General features: G+C 37.2%; 1 protein-coding gene across 2 annotated transcripts; it reads left to right on the forward strand.

Annotated features, from left to right (window-relative positions):
- Positions 1-16: 16 nt before the first annotated feature.
- Positions 17-17222, forward strand: FKBP14 (FKBP prolyl isomerase 14). Of its 2 annotated transcripts, XR_006820496.1 has the most exons (5): positions 17-447; positions 3438-3589; positions 7329-7456; positions 9751-10084; positions 17206-17222. XR_006820496.1 is itself a non-coding variant. In XM_046020547.1 (4 exons), the coding sequence occupies exons 1-4, from the start codon at positions 194-196 to the stop codon at positions 9907-9909; spliced, it is 693 nt and encodes a 230-aa protein (XP_045876503.1). In that variant the 5' UTR covers positions 17-193; the 3' UTR covers positions 9910-10902. The 2 variants fall into 2 exon arrangements, 1 of the variants encoding a protein (XP_045876503.1); XM_046020547.1 differs by lacking the exon at positions 17206-17222 and having other exon boundaries at positions 9751-10902.
- The last annotated feature ends 693 nt before the right edge of the window (positions 17223-17915 follow it).

Consider the following 17915-nt stretch of genomic DNA (forward strand, 5'->3'; position numbering starts at 1 on the left):
AATGGGAAGTCGACTTTCTCCGGCGGCCGAGCTATGTGAGCCAGTCAGACCCGGGTTTGGAGTTTAACTCTTTAGAGGTGGGTTTGCCGTGCGTGGGAAAGTTGTAGTAAATGTGCCACGTCTGCTAGGATCGGAGAATCATGAACGTGCCAGAGGCCGTTGTCCTTAAGCCTCCAACTACATTCCTAGCTCTATGAGGTCGGGGGTCCTTTCTCTGTTTTTGTGGGAACTTCTTTCCAGCTCCAGCAACATGAGGCTTTTCTTGTGGAACGCGGTGTTGACGCTGTTGGTCACTTCTTTGAGCGGGGCTCTGATCCCTGAACCAGAAGTGAAAATTGAGGTGCTTCAGAAACCTTTCATCTGCCATCGCAAGACCAAAGGGGGGGATTTGATGTTGGTCCACTATGAAGGTTACTTAGAAAAGGATGGCTCCTTATTTCACTCCACGTAAGTAATTATACCCTGAAGGCGAAGTAGTGAAGAACCCACCCACTTATGCCAGCCCTCGGGCAGGAGAGGTAGCCTGTACTAGGTTTCACCTTTCTTTTAAAAAATAAAAAAAAGGGCAATATATTATTTCCTTCTTTGGGAAAGGAAATTGTTTAACCATAATCTTATATAACGGGGCCTGTGAAGTTCTTATTGGAAACGTGGTAAGAATAAAGGGTTAATTTTTTATTATAAAAAATCGCGCTAGAATCTTTGAAATACTGCAGAAATATCTAGATGTATAGTTAGGCAGTACGTCGGAAAAAAAAAAAAAACTTAAAGTAATTCTTATTTGTCATACTTCATTCCCCAGGGAAAAAGGTCTCAATTCCATTTTTTATTTGGTGTAGGTGAAATTTACTTAAAACTTTTCAAAGCGACTTCATGAGACTCATACACAATCACTTATTTGCTTGTTGTAGGGTATGCTAATCCTAGTCCTTTGGTCTATTTAGTCTTTGTACTTACAGATAACATTTTGGTCAAGGCACAGTACCATGATTTGTTTCATTATTTGTTTCTTTCTAGAAATTCAAAGACTTCATTGATGGGTGTGGGTGTGGTTATGGAAGATTAATCCAATACCTACAGTGAAGGATTTTCAGGTGGTTACACTATCATTATTTCTGTCCTATAAACAAAGAAATTGCAACATGGAAAAGTTTTACAAGTGCACTGATTTCTAATTAAGCATTGATTCTCTTCATTCCATTCCAAAAGTATTTACTGAGCATTTCTTTTATGTTAGGCCCTGTGCTTGATACTAGGGAGATTAAAAAATTTTTGCTTCTCCATCCTTGTCCATTCATTATCCGTCCATCTAACAAACCCTTGTTGAGTGGCCACAAGTCAGGCCTTGAGGATGCAAAGATGATTAAGAGTGGATCCTTGCCCTTCAGCAGAACATCATCTACAGAGAGAGGAATACAAGTCAGTAACTCATGCTATATAGTACAGAATGTTCAGATGTTCACAAGGCATAATGGAGCCTGGAATTATTTATGCTCTGAGAGGTGGACAAAGAGAAAGACTTTTCAGAGACCATAATTGAGATGGGCCTTGAAAGATGGGTGGAAGTTTCCTTCTGGTGGAGAATGGGGGCAGAGAGGACATGCCAGGTAGAGAATGGCATGAATTAAAGAAGTGCAACTTTGTGGCCCCTCTTGATCTGATTTTTGATGACCTGCCATCATTGAGCATTCAGTCCTGGTCTGTCTTTGGAGAAGTGAATGGCATCCTTCTTTGAACTCTGTTAGCCCTTCTAAAACTTTCCAAAACAGTGGCTTGTCATAGAATTCTCAACAGCTCTGTCTTCTTATCCACAAAGCCAGTACCACAGTGAATGTTAAACAATACTAAGGTTTGTGTTTTAAATTTTCAATCACATCTTTATTTTTAGTTCGATGTTGACACAGCCTGATTTCTTTCAGGTCTCAGAACTTACGTGGACTTTGATGGTAGCCATAAGACATTATTTAGCGGTTTGCTACTAAAGTTATAGTATCAGGGGACTGTTGTCATGTGGCCTCAGTGTAAATGGTCAGGAACTGCTCATCCTAAGTATTGTGACCATCAAGTGGTCTACCGTAAAGCATATTTGCCATTTCTAGAATGATAGCCTTGTGGTAAATAGCTTAAATCCTTTAGCTGTGACAAGAAATGGGTCCAAACTGTAGTCAGCGCTGGGTGGCAGATTGTTTTCTTCCTACTTTATTCTTTTCTAGCCTTCCTGATAGTTTGTTTCTTTAGGAATGGGGGGGGGGGGGGATTAAGGAAAAGAGGAAGTAATGGCTTTTACCTGGATTTAGTAACTAACCTTGGTGCCCATGAAACCTAGCAGCGTCGTTTCTCGTTCTCACCTCCAAGATATCTTTGAGAACACTTTCCTTATTACACTGAAAGGGAGCTATTTGGGGCTTGGGTCCTGCTCAGCCCACAAGCCCCCTAGCAGCTTGCCAGCTGGTTTCTTAGGCAGGCCCCTCTCCAGTTCATGAGCCAGGATACTTTCACTATTTCCTTCTCCCTCAGTCTTTGAGGGACCACTCCTCCAGGCGTCCCTGCAGAGCCCCACAGAAGATGCCTGCAACCAGCGTCTAGGGGTTCAGGGTTGAAGAACAGCCTTTTCCACCTATCAGAGCCATCACCAGGCTGTACATCAGGACAGTTTGTGGGTAAGCTAGAAGGTGCTATGCTCCTGACTCTCCAGTGTCCGTGTGGGTATGGACCCATGTGTCTTCGCAGTAAATTCTCCTTAGCTTCTCATCTTCCTTCCCAAACTCTCCCATTTTCCATTATTTTGCCACTCTTCTGCCTCCTTACAGTTTTCCTGGGACAGCATCCCTGTGGTTAAGACCTTGAACTTTGGAGTTGGATCATATACTGGCATACTTCAGTTTCTTCCACTGTACAAGGGAGGAGAATAATGGTACTTACCTCATATGGTCATTGTCAGAGTTAAAAGAAGCAAAGCAGGGGCGCCTGGGTGGCTCAGTGGGTTAAAGCCTCTGCCTTTCGCTCAGGTCATGATCCCAGGGTTCTGGGATCAAGCCCCGCATCGGGCTCTCTGCTTGGCAGGGAGCCTGCTTCCTCCTCTCTCTCTCTCTCCCTACTTGTGATCTCTATATGTCAAATAAATAAATAAAATCTTAAAAAAAAAAAAAAAAAGAAGCAAAGCATTTAGGGTAATACCTGGTACACAAAAAAATCACAAATAGTTATTAACTCTTTTATTATTATTCCTTCTGCCCTTCTCTGTCTGAGTCAATTGTGTGAAATTTGTATCAAGAAATATGGGCAGTGAATTACAAAATTGACTTGGTTTTTGTGTATGTATATAACTGTTTTTGTTAATTTCCAAGTTTAATCACTTATGGGTAGAAAAAAAATATACCACAGCAATAAATAAAGTTTCTAAACAGTTCTAATGTGTTGTTTTTTTTCTGTTGTAGTCACAAACATAACAATGGTCAGCCCATTTGGTTTACCTTGGGCATCCTGGAGGCTCTCAAAGGTTGGGACCAGGGCTTGAAAGGAATGTGTGTAGGAGAGAAGAGAAAGCTCACCATTCCTCCTGCCTTGGGCTATGGAAAAGAAGGAAAAGGTAATAACAATTATACCTTTTTACTATAGCATTGGAGTTCTCTGGATTAGGAGACCAAAATCAAAGTAACTACTATATGGGTTTTTTCCCCCCCAAAAGTAAGTAGAGGATGTGTATTTTTTTTTTTTTTGGAAGTATGATTGTGTCTTGATTATCATTTGAAATGGTCCAATTAAAGCCATTATATCTTAATTGTCAACTGAGTTAATGATAAAAAGTTCTGGAACCTTCAACTCTATCATAACAATTAACCACCATATTAACCCAAATAATGGTTTGTTTGTTTTTTTTAAATTGTGGCACAGTACCCATAACGTAACGTTTACTATTTTAACCATTTTTTAAGTGTACAGGTCAGTGACACTATGAACGTTCACATTGTTATACAAGCATCACCACTATCCACTTCCAGAACTTTTTCATCCTCTCCAGCTGAAACTCATCAACTTATTTTGACAATGCAAAAAGAAAGATTATTCAACAGATATGTTTTGATGAGTTGAACATGTAAAATGTAGGTGGTTAAGGTATTGAATGAGGGTTAGATGTGGGCTGCTGGGCACCTACAACTGAAGTTTTATACAACAAAGGTTTTTGTTGTTGTTTTTTTTGGGGGGGGGAAGTTGTTTTCACTCTTGTTTTAAAGTTGTTTTATAACCTTTTTAACATTCATTTATAAAAACGAATGGAGTGCAGGAGAGTCTGGATAGCTCAGTGGGTTAAGCCTCTGCCTTCGGCTCAGGTCATGATCTCAGGGTCCTTGGATCAAGCCCCGCATTGGGCTCTCTGCTCAGTGGAGAGCCTGCTTCCCTCTCTCTCTCTGCCTACTTGTGATCTCTCTCTGTGTCAGATAAATAAAATCTTTAAAAAAAAAAAAAAAAAGAAAGAAAACAAATGGAGTGACATAGAATGAGTTTAATAAAACAGAAGCAAATGGGCTAGCTTATTCCAGGAGATTTTGTGCTAGTTTGTTCCCAGGCGGGCATGCACACTCATGGCTGGTGTGGGAAGCCGTGCAGCTTTCCAAGGGCTATTTACAAGAGGCCAGATGATGTTTCCTGTATGGGATATGCATGTGTCCTGTATCTCCTCTCTAGTTTTTTTTTTTTTTTAAGATTTTTAAAAAATTTTATTTATTTGACAAACAGATAGGCAGAGAGGTTTGGCAGAACTTCTTTTTTTTTTTTTTTAGATTTTTTTTTTTTTAATTTATTTATTCTCTCTAGTTTACCCTAAGGGAATAATCAGGTGTCAGGGGTAAGATTCATGAACAGCGATGTCCAGTACTACATTGTTTCTAATAGCAAAAATACCTGAAAACAACTTCAGTGGATAATGGGAAGGCTTTAGCTAAATAAAATAGGGCCCAGTTATTTAAAAATGGCATTTCAAAGATTAAAAAAATTTATATCCAAGTGTGTATGATATAATGTTATATGTAAAAGTAGAAAATAAAGCTGTAGTATATGCAAGAGTAAGTATTAGGAAAAAGTACATACACGTGTACAGTGAATCACAAGGAAATAATTAAGAATGGTGACGGGATGGCTGGGAATTATTTTTTTTTTCTGGTTCTGTCTCTTCCAAATTGCCCACAATGGGAATGTATTACATAATGAAGGAAAAAAATTATTTTTTAAAGGGTTTATCTATTTTAGGGAGAGAGAGAGTACACATGCATGAGTGAGTAGGGGGAGGGGCAGAGGGAGAGAATCTCAAGGAGACTCCGGGCTGAGCATGGAGCCCTCCCCAGGAGATGATCTCATGCCCCAGGAGATCATGACCTGAGCTGAAACCAAGAATGAGACTCTTAGCTAATTGAACCACCCAGGTGCCTGCCCCCCACAAATAATACTGAGTAGTCATCAGATCCAGACAGCGAATCACTCTGATTCCATAGAATCAGATTCTATAGAATCTCTCTGATTCTACAGACTTCACAGTATCCTTAGGTCTAAGCTTAACCATTCACAAAGTGAGAATCCTAGCCCCAGTTTCCTGAGAAGAAAGTAAGTACCATCTGTGAAGCATTGTATGTTCTAAAATGGAACTTGCTATATAAATCTTATGCACAGAATGGGATTTACTAACCAAATTCAATTCTTATTTTAATAATCTTTAGAGAAGAAAATCAAGTATCTAGAAAATGTTTCTCTGATGTTCAGATGTATTCTTTTACCTTCCCGCTGTATCTTTATTGTCTCACCTTTAATATAGAGGTAGTATTAGTTCATTACTCTTTCTCCATACTGTCTTTAACTCAATTTTACTTTATAACAAGTAGAGATCTAAATTTGAGTCATTTCCTCCAAACTGAGAGCCGTGAAACTAACTGTGCTAATATGTTTTTAACACTAATTTTGTAGTCCATTGGTACCATGTTTGCATGCCTCTGGAAAGACACCAGTTTTTTCAACGACCTAGTATATGCCCCTTCTCTGTCTAGATCTGGAATGGTAAGCTTGGGTACACAGTGTAAGTTTTATTCTCTTTAATACTTGACAAGTGATCTTTCATAGAAATATGTGGGATTTGGGTGGGTGGGTGGGGGGACTAAGAAATATTTGTAATGTTGGCCCAGACCTGTATGTTAAATATAGTTATAAGGAAACAAGTTGAAAAAAATTGTTCGTATTTCCCAGAAAGTTGTGGTTTTTTTTTTTTTTTTTTTTTAAGGTTCCTGGGACTTTAACAAAGCTCTTTTCATTTTTAAAGATTTTTATCTCCTTTCTCAGAAATTTGTTTTAAGTTCTTCTCTAATGAAATTTCTTCAAAATAAGTATAATGTTCTATATCAGTGGGGGTGTTGTCTAACTTTCTGAAATTGTTGAAACTTTCTGTATGGTTTTTAAGCCTGTAGGAGAATTCTGTCTTATTAATATGTACTGAGAGTTCACTATTATCGAGTATTATGCTAAATATTTTGCATGGACTTATCTTCCTTCATCCTCCCAACAGATTCTGCATTTTTCAGATAAGGAGATAGGCTTAAAGAAGGGCAGGAGTAAGCTTTAACACCAGCGAGTCTGACACCAAATCTCACTCAGCTCGATACTGCCTCCCAGTGGTCAAAATGGCAGGACTGTGTATTCTAGGTCAGGACTTTTGGTGACCCCCAAATTAGTAAATCACTCGTACTATAATTAACTCTGAATTATCTAAAGACCTTTAAGTCATTCTTGGCATGTAATATGTAATATATTAATTATATTTGAAACAATACCAGGCCACTGGGTGTATCTATACGTATGTGTATGTTTGCACAACACAGTTTGTAATTGCAAAGTCAGAAACAGACTGCTTTTGATCTACTGCTTTGGATTATTCCTTCTCTATTCTATTTACTTGAGTAAAATATAATTATAAAATAATTTATGTGTGATAATGTTAGGAAGGCTCTTCATTTAATTCAATCAAAAGAATATTTTATTCAGTATCATAAGTTTTCTGTCATGAAAACTCTGGGATTGGGACGCCTGGGTGGCTCAGTGGGTTAAAGCCTCTGCCTTCGGCTCAGGTCACGATCCCAGGGTCCTGAGATCGAGCCCCACATCAGGCTCTCTGTCCCACAGGGAGCCTGCTTCCTCCTTTCTCTCTGCCTGCCTCTCTGCCTACTTGTGATCTCTGTCTGTCAAATAAATAAATAAATAAATCTTAAAAAAAAAAAAATCTTAAAAAAAAAAACAAAAACTCTGGGATTCTTTAAATAAAACTTAACCTCCCTCTCTTCTCATGTCAGGTAAAATTCCCCCAGAGAGTACACTGATATTCAACATTGATCTCCTGGAGATTCGAAATGGACCAAGATCCCATGAGTCATTCCAAGAAATGGATCTTAATGATGACTGGAAACTCTCTAAGGCTGAGGTGATCTTTCCTTTCTCATATTCCTTTCTTTCTTTGTTAATTTCTTTCTTTTCACTTTTTAAAAAATATATTTTTAATGAAAGTTTATTTTTACTTGGATAAAATATTTATACGCTTTTTAAAAATACTAATGCTTTGAATGTTGGCTTTTTTTTTTTTTAATAGGAAATCCTTGTTTTGGAGAGAAATATATTGAGACTTAGGAAACATCATTCATTCTTTTGCCCCTGCCCCCGTCATCTGCACCATGTTTAAGGTTCACTGTATCTTGCCCTCACCCTGAGTTTTTGAAAGATCCATTTTGCTCAGACAATTCTCATTTTGGAATTGCTATATAAGAAACATAGATGTCATGAGAAATATCTCATGTTGATGGTTTCAGTTTAGAACTGTAAACTGGCCGTTAAATGTACTAGTAATTTCCTAGCAATTAACAGCAAACAACCCACATGCTGTTTTGTTCTGGTTCACACCTGGAAGAAGCAGACCCTTCTCAGCCCCCTCTTAGTCCTGATATCTGAGTAAGGAGAAAGCAAGAAGTCTTCTAACATTTATTTGGGCTTTTGCAGCCATTTTTACACATACCTGTCTTGGTCTGGCAGCTGTGGGGAAAGAAGTGGAGGTAGACATCTGCTCTGTGTTTTCTGCTTGCCCACGTTCTCCATCTTCCCTTGGCTGGTCAGAAATCAAGTCCCTTTTTATGTTTTGATCAATTTCACTCTAATGGCCAGGAAATGATTAAGTCTTAAATAAGTGCAGTTGTTAGGAACTCACAGAGTCATGAGCTATAGTAACTCAATTTATAACACATCATATTATTACCAGTCATGGGACTTTTTTCTGTCCAAGATAAATTTTAATTACCTTTAATTAAAAAAAAAATCTTAAATATGCTGTGAAGTGTGTAAACCTGGCGATTCACAGACCTGTACCCCTGGGGCTAAAAATACATTATATGTTTATAAAAAAATTTTAAAAATTTAATAAAAAATGGTGAAAAAATATCTTAAATATACAACACATTCACATGGTTCAAAAAAATCAATCCAATTAAAAAGGTGTTTAACAGGAAGTCTTTCTCCCACCCACATCCTGTTCTATTGTGTGATCTTTCGTCTTCTGCATGCAGTTTTATTGGGTTCTAATGTGTCTTTCTAGTGTTTATGCAAATACAAACAAGCACGAATACATTTTCCTATTTCCCCTTTTCTTACACAAAAAGTAGCATGATATACATAATATTTGGCATCTTGCTTTATTTGCAGTGTATCCTAGAGATATATTCTATATTAATCCATGTAGCTTTAATCATCCTTTTTTTTTTTTTTTGCAACTTCATTAAATCTCCTGAATCTTAAAAGTAAATGTATGTCTTATGTTTATATATTGGCTGAAAGGGGGGAAGGATTTGGAATTACTTATCTAACAGAAGGAGTCCTAGAGATCTGATGAAAAATGAAAATGCAGGTTGAACTGCATTATGGTGAATCTAGTGAGTAATTAAGAGCAGCATTTTGTTTATATCCTTAAATGTCTGAACGAGAGTGGAAAATTTTAATCTAAGCACTCATAAGGCTGGATTTTGCTTTAATTTCTGAGATTGGAAGGTGATAAGGCATGATCATAGTCAGGTCCACAACATGTACTATTAGCAAACACTTACTTAAATTAAAAATGCTGTTAGGAGAGGGGGGAGGCACATGGGGGATGGGTGGAACAACTGAAGGGGGTTAAAAGTACACTTACCATGATGAGCACTGAGTGATGTATAGAATTATTGAATCACTCACTATATTGTACATCTGGAACTAATGTAACTGTATGTTATACTGGATTTTTTGTAAATAATAACATTTTTTTTAAATTCTAAAAAATAACTTTAAAAAATGTCATCCTTTAATACTTATTTTAGTAGAAATATCTGTAATTCTGACCCTAGTTAGAAAATGAGCTCTGGATAATTCAATGGAGTGAAAGACCACAGCCTTTCAAATGCTTGACTTTATTTAGACTCCAATTAAGAATAGATAGTATGCTTTCACTGGGTGTTTTTCAGATAATATAAGCCTTATCTTTGCCTCTGAACAATATTCTGTGTCTGTACTGTAACAGTATGGCAATAGTTTTTAACGGGAGAAGATTCCTTATAATTTTTTACTGTCATTAGAAATATATGGTAGCTGTTTAGTCATTGTTATATATAATCAAATGAACTGGCCCACTCTGTGATAGTAACTGGCTCGATGTGGGTATCTTATGAATTAGAATTATTAATGAGACCCATTATTTTGTAGGTGAAAGTGTATTTAAAGAAGGAGTTTGAAAAGCATGGTGCAGTGGTGAATGAAAGTCATCATGATGTTTTGGTGGAGGATATTTTTGATAAAGAAGATGAAGACAAAGATGGATTTATCTCTGCCAGAGAATTTACATATAAACATGATGAGTTATAGAGATACATGTGCCCATTTTATATGGCATGCATCCTTAAAGACAGGACAACCATTTTTTTTCAAAAGTCTTACTTTTATATAATGTGCTGTTCTTGTTCTGTTTTTTATTTTTATATATTTTTCTGACTATTATTCGAAGAAGCCCTTAGGATTCCTAAGTGCCCATTTCTTTCTGGTGAGTTATTGGGAAGAAAAAATTAATTTGTCTTTAATAGAAGACTTCTGGACCATTTTCCACTTTCACACATGAAGCCTTCTGTTTTACTTGTTTACTTGTAATTTTAAAATAGTGCAGCTGGGAGCATGTCCAACATAAGACCAGGTTGTAGCACGAATTAGCTCCCCCTATCTACTTCCCTCTGTTTTCTCCAAGTTAGACACTAACATTTGAAAAGCCATGTGCAATATCCAGGGCTTACTATTTTCATGTTATAATGAAACTGTGTCTGTGACTGCCTTTGAGTCTGCTTAAGCAAAGAGGAAATGGTTGTTGAGCTGGCCTTGTTAGTAGTTACTGCTCTGCTGCGGAGATGTGCAATGATGAAGTGAGTAACAAAGTTAATGACTTATAAATATGTATACATTGAAACCTTCTACCCAGGACTTAGCTGTATAAGGTTCCATTCCTAGAGACTAATAACCTATAATGGTTAATAGGACAAATTATTTATGTCTGGTTCTTTGTATTAATGTGTCAAAATTTTGTAACTGAGGAAGAGTGTGTTTAGTTAGTGTTTAGTTTTTAAGTCTAGCCAATGACCTTTCCTGATTTATTAATGAATAAAATCTGTAACTAGTGTATTATACTACAATAACATTTTATCATGAGGGAAATTTAAAAGCCAATCAAAAATTTCCCATTTCTGCTTATCAAAGTATGACACACTCCCACAGCAGCTACTATTGCAAAAAAATCTGTCCTGCGTCAAAAAATGGATGCTTTTCTAATTTTACCTGAAATTAGCTTTTATTCTTATTACTTTGAAAAAGCCCCCAAATCTTCATTTTCTAAGAATAGTTCTTTATCGTTTATAAAGTGATCTCAAGTGCATTGTTGTCTTTGATTTTAGTTGTTCCGAAGCCTATGAACAAAGCTGGTGGATCTTAGTGTACCTATTTAATAGATGAGGAAATCATTCTTAGAGATCGATTGTTTTGCCTGAGGTCAACTGCTAACTTGTGCAACAAGATTGCAGTCCCCAAGTTCGGTATCTTATATTGCCCTGCTTTGACTTCACTGGGCCTCATTTTCTCTTCAATTTGTACTCCTAACAGTCAGTGCTGTTTTTTGTCTTTGGGTCCTTATCCTTTGAAGATGGTTTACTGGCTGTTTTGGGTGCTTTTGACTTCTCCCTCTAATCTAGAACTGGCTCTGGTTTCATTGTTGGGGTTAGCACTGAATTGCCTCAAAAACCCTGTACTGTGAGAGGGTCGAGATATGTGTCTTAGTTCTTTCATTCTTATTTACCTCTAGGTTTTTTGTTGTTTGTTTGTTTGTTTTATTTTTTTAGAGAATTACAAATAATTATTATATCATATACAGGCTATTTTCACTAGTCGTATATTGCATTTTCCTCACTAAAACATAAAGGTCTTGGGAAGAACATATATAACACCTTTTTCTGATGAAATCAGCTATATGTAGAAAACTCTTAAATTGTCACTGCTGTTTTTCTCAACCTGGAGGAGTTAGAAACCACAGTACTGAAAGCCTTATGCTGTGTTCAGTGGGAAGGAACGAGCTTGTCATGGGGTGCTACCTTGTGTACATATTATTGGTTGAGCAGGAAAAGTAAAAATAATTTTGATTATTTGGGCAGCGTATTTCTTTATCTCATGTGAATTTACATCTATTCCCATCTAAATATGTAGTCACAAGTATGAAATGAAAACATACAAATAAGTTATGATGCTTTTAAGTATCTACCTTTGGTTTAGCTGCAACTTTGTGTCTTTCCATTCACCGGAATAATCAGACATGAACAGCAACATCACTTGTAATATAATTTGACTCATTAATATTGCTAGATGTGTCCTATTTAAATTTATATGACTATGTTATATTTTCAAAATAAACTTTATTTGGGGAATAATTGATTTTGTGAAAAATTCTTCAAGGACCTATTTCCTCAGCGGCTTTACTGATGTTAACTATCATTCTAGGGTTGTTTTTTTTTTTAATTGTGTTATGTTAGTCACCATACAGTACATCATTCGTTTTTGATGTAGTGTTCCATGATTCATTGTTAGCGTATAACACCCAGTGCTCCATGCAATCTGTGCCCTCCTTAATACCCATCACTAGACTCACCCATCCCCCTCCCCCCCCCCCCCCCCCAACTCTGAAATCTTCAGGTTGCTTCCCGGAGTCCATAGTCTCTCATGGTTCGTCTCCCACTCTGATTTCTCCTTCTTCATTTTAACCTTCTCCTAATGTCCTCCATGCTATTCCATGTGTTCCACAAATAAGTGAAATCATATGATAATTGACTTTCTCTGTTTGACTTATTTCACTTAGCAAAGTTTCCTCTAGTCCCATCCACAATGATGCAAAAGTTGGGAATTCATCCTTTCTGGTGGCTGAGTAATATTCCATTGTGTATGTGGACCACATCTTTATCCATTCATCTGTTGAAGGGCATCTTGGCTCTTTCCACATTTTGGCTATTGTGGACATTGCTGCTATGAACATTGGGATGCATATGGCCCTTCTTTTCACTACATCTGTATCTTTGGAGTAAATAACCAGCAGTACAATTGCTGGGTCATAGGGTAGCTCTATTTTTAATTTTTTGAGGAAACTCCACACTGTTTTTTTCCCGAAGTGGCTGTACCAATTTGCATTCCCACCAACAGCTTAAGAGGGTTCCCTTTTCTCTACAGCTTCTCCAACATTTGTTGTTTCTTGCCCTGTCCATTTTTGCCATTCAAACTGGTGTAAGGTGGTATCTCAGTGTGGTTTTGATTTGAATTTCCCTGATGGCTAATGATGATGAACGTTTTTTCATGTGTCTGCTAGCCATTTTTATGTCTTCTTTGGAGAAGTGTCTGCTCATGTCTGCCCATTTTTTTGACTTGATTATCTGCTTTTTGGGTTTGAGAAGTTCTTTATAGATCTTGGATATCAGCCCTTTGTCTGTAGTGTCATTTGCAAATATCTTCTCCCATTCTGTGGGTTGCCTCTTTGTTTTCTTGACTGTTTCCTTTGTTTTTAATGTTGAAACTAGATGGGGAGGATGGACAAGTTGTTGTAGGAGAAGGTGACACTTTGAATGTGCCTCTGATTATTTATTCTATTTAGATATATTTATAAGGAAAGCTGTGTTTCCTTTTAAATTGTTTTGAAATAGGGGTACCTGGGTGGCTCAGTGGGTTGAGCCTCTGCCTTTGGCTCAGGTCATGATCTCAGGGTCCTGGGATCAAGCCCCACCTCGGGCTCTCTGCTTGGCAAGGAGCCCACTCCCCCAACCCCCCTGCCTGCCTCTCTGCCTATTTGTGATCCCTCTCTCTCTCTCTGTCAAATAAATAAATAAATAAAATCTTTTAAAAAAATAAATAGTTTTGAAATAATCATTTAATATTGAGCATTATGGCAGTAGCTGTTAGTGAATGTTTCTTACTGGAGAAAGTGTGTGTGTTGGGTTTTGTTTAGATGTTTGGTTTTGGTGGTAGTTATCACTATTGTTTTGGTTTGGGATTTTATTTGTCAGAGCTGGACATTATGATGATTAATGCCCAAAGAGTAAATGAGCACTATAAAAATACATTATGAGGGGTGCCTGGGTGGCTCAGTGGGTTAAAGCCTCTGCCTTAGGCTCAGGTCATGATCTCAGGGTCCTGGGATCAAGCCCCGCATCGGGTTCTCTGCTCAGTGGGGAGCCTGCTTCCTCCTCTCTCTTTCTGCCTGCCTCTCTGCCTACTTGTGGTCTCTGTCTGTCAAATAAATGAATAAAATCTTTAAAAAAATACATTATGTAATTAAATGAAATGCTGGGTTGCTATAAAAATAAGAAACAATGATTTCTGATTTAGATGGGGAATTAGCCATTTGAATCTTCACTTGTGGAAATGAATTTGTACTCATTCATGATTTATAGAATATTCTGTACATCTACAATGCTTTTAGATTTCAGCATGCTATCTGTCCCCTCTGAATTGAGTATATGGGTGATTTCTCAGTGTTGTTTGGAAATTGCAAGAGAAGAAGGGACGTGGTGGAGTGTCATGGGAAAGTCTCGCCTTTCTATTAAAAAAAAATGAATTATCATTGTAATAGTTACCCTGAGAAAAAATAACAAGGAACTTATTTTCAAGAGATGCAGAAGCATTTGGTCATAAGGATATTTTGTTTTATTTTTATTTCTTACTCACTTTTGTTTGAATTGAAATCTAATATGTCAAACATGATTATACATTCATATGCCCATATGAAAGTTATAGTACTTCTCTTAATATCTGTAGCATTCTTTTTAGTAAGATTTGCATAATCCCTTTAGTACAATGAAATCCATACATTCTTACATCTGGCTTTGGAGTCTTTCTTGGAAAGTAAATTCTTTTCCGTCTTTAAAATACTGTTTTGGGAATACCTGAGTGGCTCATTTGGTCAAGCAGCTGCCTTTGGCTCAGGTCCTGAGTCCTGGGTCAGGATCTCAGGGTCCTGGGATCCAGTCCCGCATCGCGTTCCTTGCTCATTAGGGAACCTGCTTCTCCCTCTGCCTGCTCTGCCTGCCACTCTCCCTGCTTGTGCTCTCTCTCTCTCTCTGACAAATAAATAAATTAAATCTTTTAAAAAAATTGTTTTGCTTTGGGCTTTGAGGTGGCTTAAGTGTCAGACTTTTGATTTCGGCTCAGGTCAAGATCTCTGGATTGAGTCCTGGGTCTTGGGGCTCCCTGCTCAGTGGGGAGTCTGCTTGAGATTCTCTCTCTTCCTCTTCCTCCCTTACCTCCACCCCATGCTCTCGCACTCTTGCTCTAAATTTAAAAATCTGGAAAAAAAAATACTGTTTTGCCTTTGCTTTTCAGCTCCAGGCTGACAGAGAAAGACCCTTCAAACCTTGGTTTCATAGTTCCACCCTCAAATACAAGGAGAGGTATGCTTTGGTTCCCAAATGTTGCGGAAATGTAGCAGTCATTCAAATTTAGTGTACACCAGAATTGCACGGAATATGTGTTAAAAAGCCAGAATCCTAAACCCTTTCCCCAGAGATTCTGATTAATCCTTGGGTTGGGCTCATGAATCTGCATTTTAACCCACTTGCTAGATGATACTGATAGAGGTGGCCTAAGAATCTTAATTTGAGAGACGATTAATTATTTCCCTGCCCTTGAATATATAGTCTGATATTTTTCTCTTTATAGTCTTTTTTTTTTTCTTTTTTGGTCTTCTGTAAAATGTTGGTCACTGGGGCAACTAATTGTGCCTAAAATTGAACATACAGTCAAAAGGTTAAGTTGTGTGGAGATAGTATTTTCCCCAGAGTTAGAAATTTTTTTATGACTCTGAATTCTTACAGCAAAAAGTTAGATCATCAGTAAATATGTTTTTGTGCACATATTTCCTACTAGAAGAGAGGAAAGAGTCCCAGACTTTCCAAATTATTGTTCTATATTATTTTTTCAGAATTATCTATAGCCTATCCCTTGAGAAGAATATATATGGTCAAGAGATATAGGAAAAAATAAAATAATCCTCTTAAAAGCATAAATATATGTATATGTAGGTGTATTTATGTGTAGTGTATAAACTATGTGCTGTGTATAATATATACATATATTATAAATAAATTATACAGGTATGGGGCACCTGGGTGGCTCAACGGGTTAAAGCCTCTGCATTCGGCTCAGGTCATGATCCCAGGGCCCTGGGATCAAGCCCCGCATCGGGCTCTCTGCTTGGCTGGGAGCCTGCTTCCTCCTCTCTCTCTCTCTGCCTGCCTCTCTGCCTACTTGTAATCTCTATCTTTCAAAAAAATAAATCTTAAAAAAAAAAAGAAAAAAAAATTATACAGGTATACATACATATGTGTTTATGTATGTATATAGTTTTCTATCAAAGATAGTCATTGACATGCTCTCTCTAGTACATGATTTCCCCTCTCTGAAGACTTGTCTTGACCATGCAGCTAAACTTCCATTTGGTCAGTTTGGAATCTTTCTGTACTTTGGCTACATTTCTATATTTCTTTTATAATTTAGGTAAAATTTCCTAATAGTTCTCCATGTAAAACCAACAGTAATTTTTTTAATCCCTTCAGCTTTGTTTTACTAAAGTGATGAAATGACTCATTTTGGTATACATAGGTCATTGTTGAGGAAAAGAAACAGATACAACATTTGGAAGATTCCAGAGATCTGTAACACCTAGCGTACTCTCCACGGATTCTTTTGTTTACCAGTGCTCTGTGTTCTTGTACTGCTAATAAAGCCTCTGGCATAAAATGGATGACTTCAGTGAGTACAAGTCAGCTGATCATTTACAAAGCCAATCTAAGTGCCTAGATTTTATTTTATGATCTAAACACAAATTGCATGAGATATTTGCTGAGGTTTTACTCTAAAAATCTAAAGTGAGTGCTGTCCCCTTGGTCTGTAGTAACAGCTAAATTATATCCCACTTGGGGATTTCTGGGAATTTACAAGTCATTTCTTTAATTTAAAATTCTACTCTGCTATAGGATAAAAGTAATTTCCTGTCCAATGAACAGTTGCAGTAGAAACAGGGCCACACACAATGCAAACTGAGGCATTGAGGGACAGTTCTCATTACTATAAAAAACGAAGTAGGGTTAAGGAGACCCTTTGGACCTTAATTCCAACTTCTTAGAGCACTTTCTCATTCATTTGTTGGACTTCCTCTGCCAGAGTGTGTTTTATGTCAATTTAACTGATTATAATTTTACCTCTGGGCAGGAGACTAGGTATTATAACATTCAACCACATACTGGTGGTTTTTTTCTTGTTATGATCATATCTCCTTGAATTGCTGTGCAGTTATTTTGTACAGACCACATTTTGCTTGAAACACTCGAAGAGATTTTTGAAAGTAGCTCTTAAGTTAGGAGCTAAATTAAATGGGTAATACACTTGTGTAGAATAACTAAGAAGAGGACTAGTATAAATACAGAAATTTACCTTAAAATAAGAAACATTTTACTTGCAGGAAAATAGGGAAGAACTAAAAAGTATCTTGCCATGAAATCCCTATTTCAATTGTCAAATTTCCCCACAGCACAATTGTTCTCTCCTGTTTTTCCACGTATTGTATTGGCTAAATTTTATTTATTTATTTGACAGAAAATGATCACAAATAGGCAGAGAGGCAGGTAGAGAGAGAGAGGAGGAAGCAGGCTCCCTGCTGAGAAGAGAGCCCCATGCGGGGCTTGATCCCAGGGCCCTGAGACCATGATTTGAGCCGAAGGCAAAGGCTTCAACTCACTGAGCCACCCAGGCGCCCCTTGGCTAAATTTTATAAGGTAAATAATCTTATGAAGTGTCATGTGTCTTTGTTTTTCTTTCCACATGCATGAGTATTCAAGGTTTTCTGTTTTGTGTTACAATTTTTAAGAAAATTAGGCAGCCTACTAAGTTAACTGATTCTTACTCTCATTAAGACTGAACAGTAAATCAACTCTGCTCCTTGGACTCCTTTTTCCTAACATGTTATTACTATGGCAATAATTCAAAAAAAATAATTCAAAAGTATTCACTCTCTGTCATTGACCTATTTCTTCTGAGCTGGGCAATGTCCAGTGGTTGTCTTTTTTTTTTTTTTTTTTAGGTAGGGTACTTTTTAAAAATTAAATTAATATATAGCAGTAATTTTTTTTTACAGTTCAATAAATTTTAGTGTTCTTGAGGTTGTGCAACCATCACAATTAATTTTACAAAAATTTTTTTAAGTAGGCTCCATGCCCCGCATGGAGCCCAACTCAGGGCTTGAACTCAATGACCCTGAATTCAAGACCTGAGTTGAGATCAAGAGTTGGACATTTACTAACTGAGCC

The sequence above is a fragment of the Meles meles genome, chromosome 10 (assembly GCF_922984935.1).
Source record: "Meles meles chromosome 10, mMelMel3.1 paternal haplotype, whole genome shotgun sequence".
In the NCBI taxonomy this organism is placed as follows: Eukaryota; Metazoa; Chordata; class Mammalia; order Carnivora; family Mustelidae; genus Meles; species Meles meles.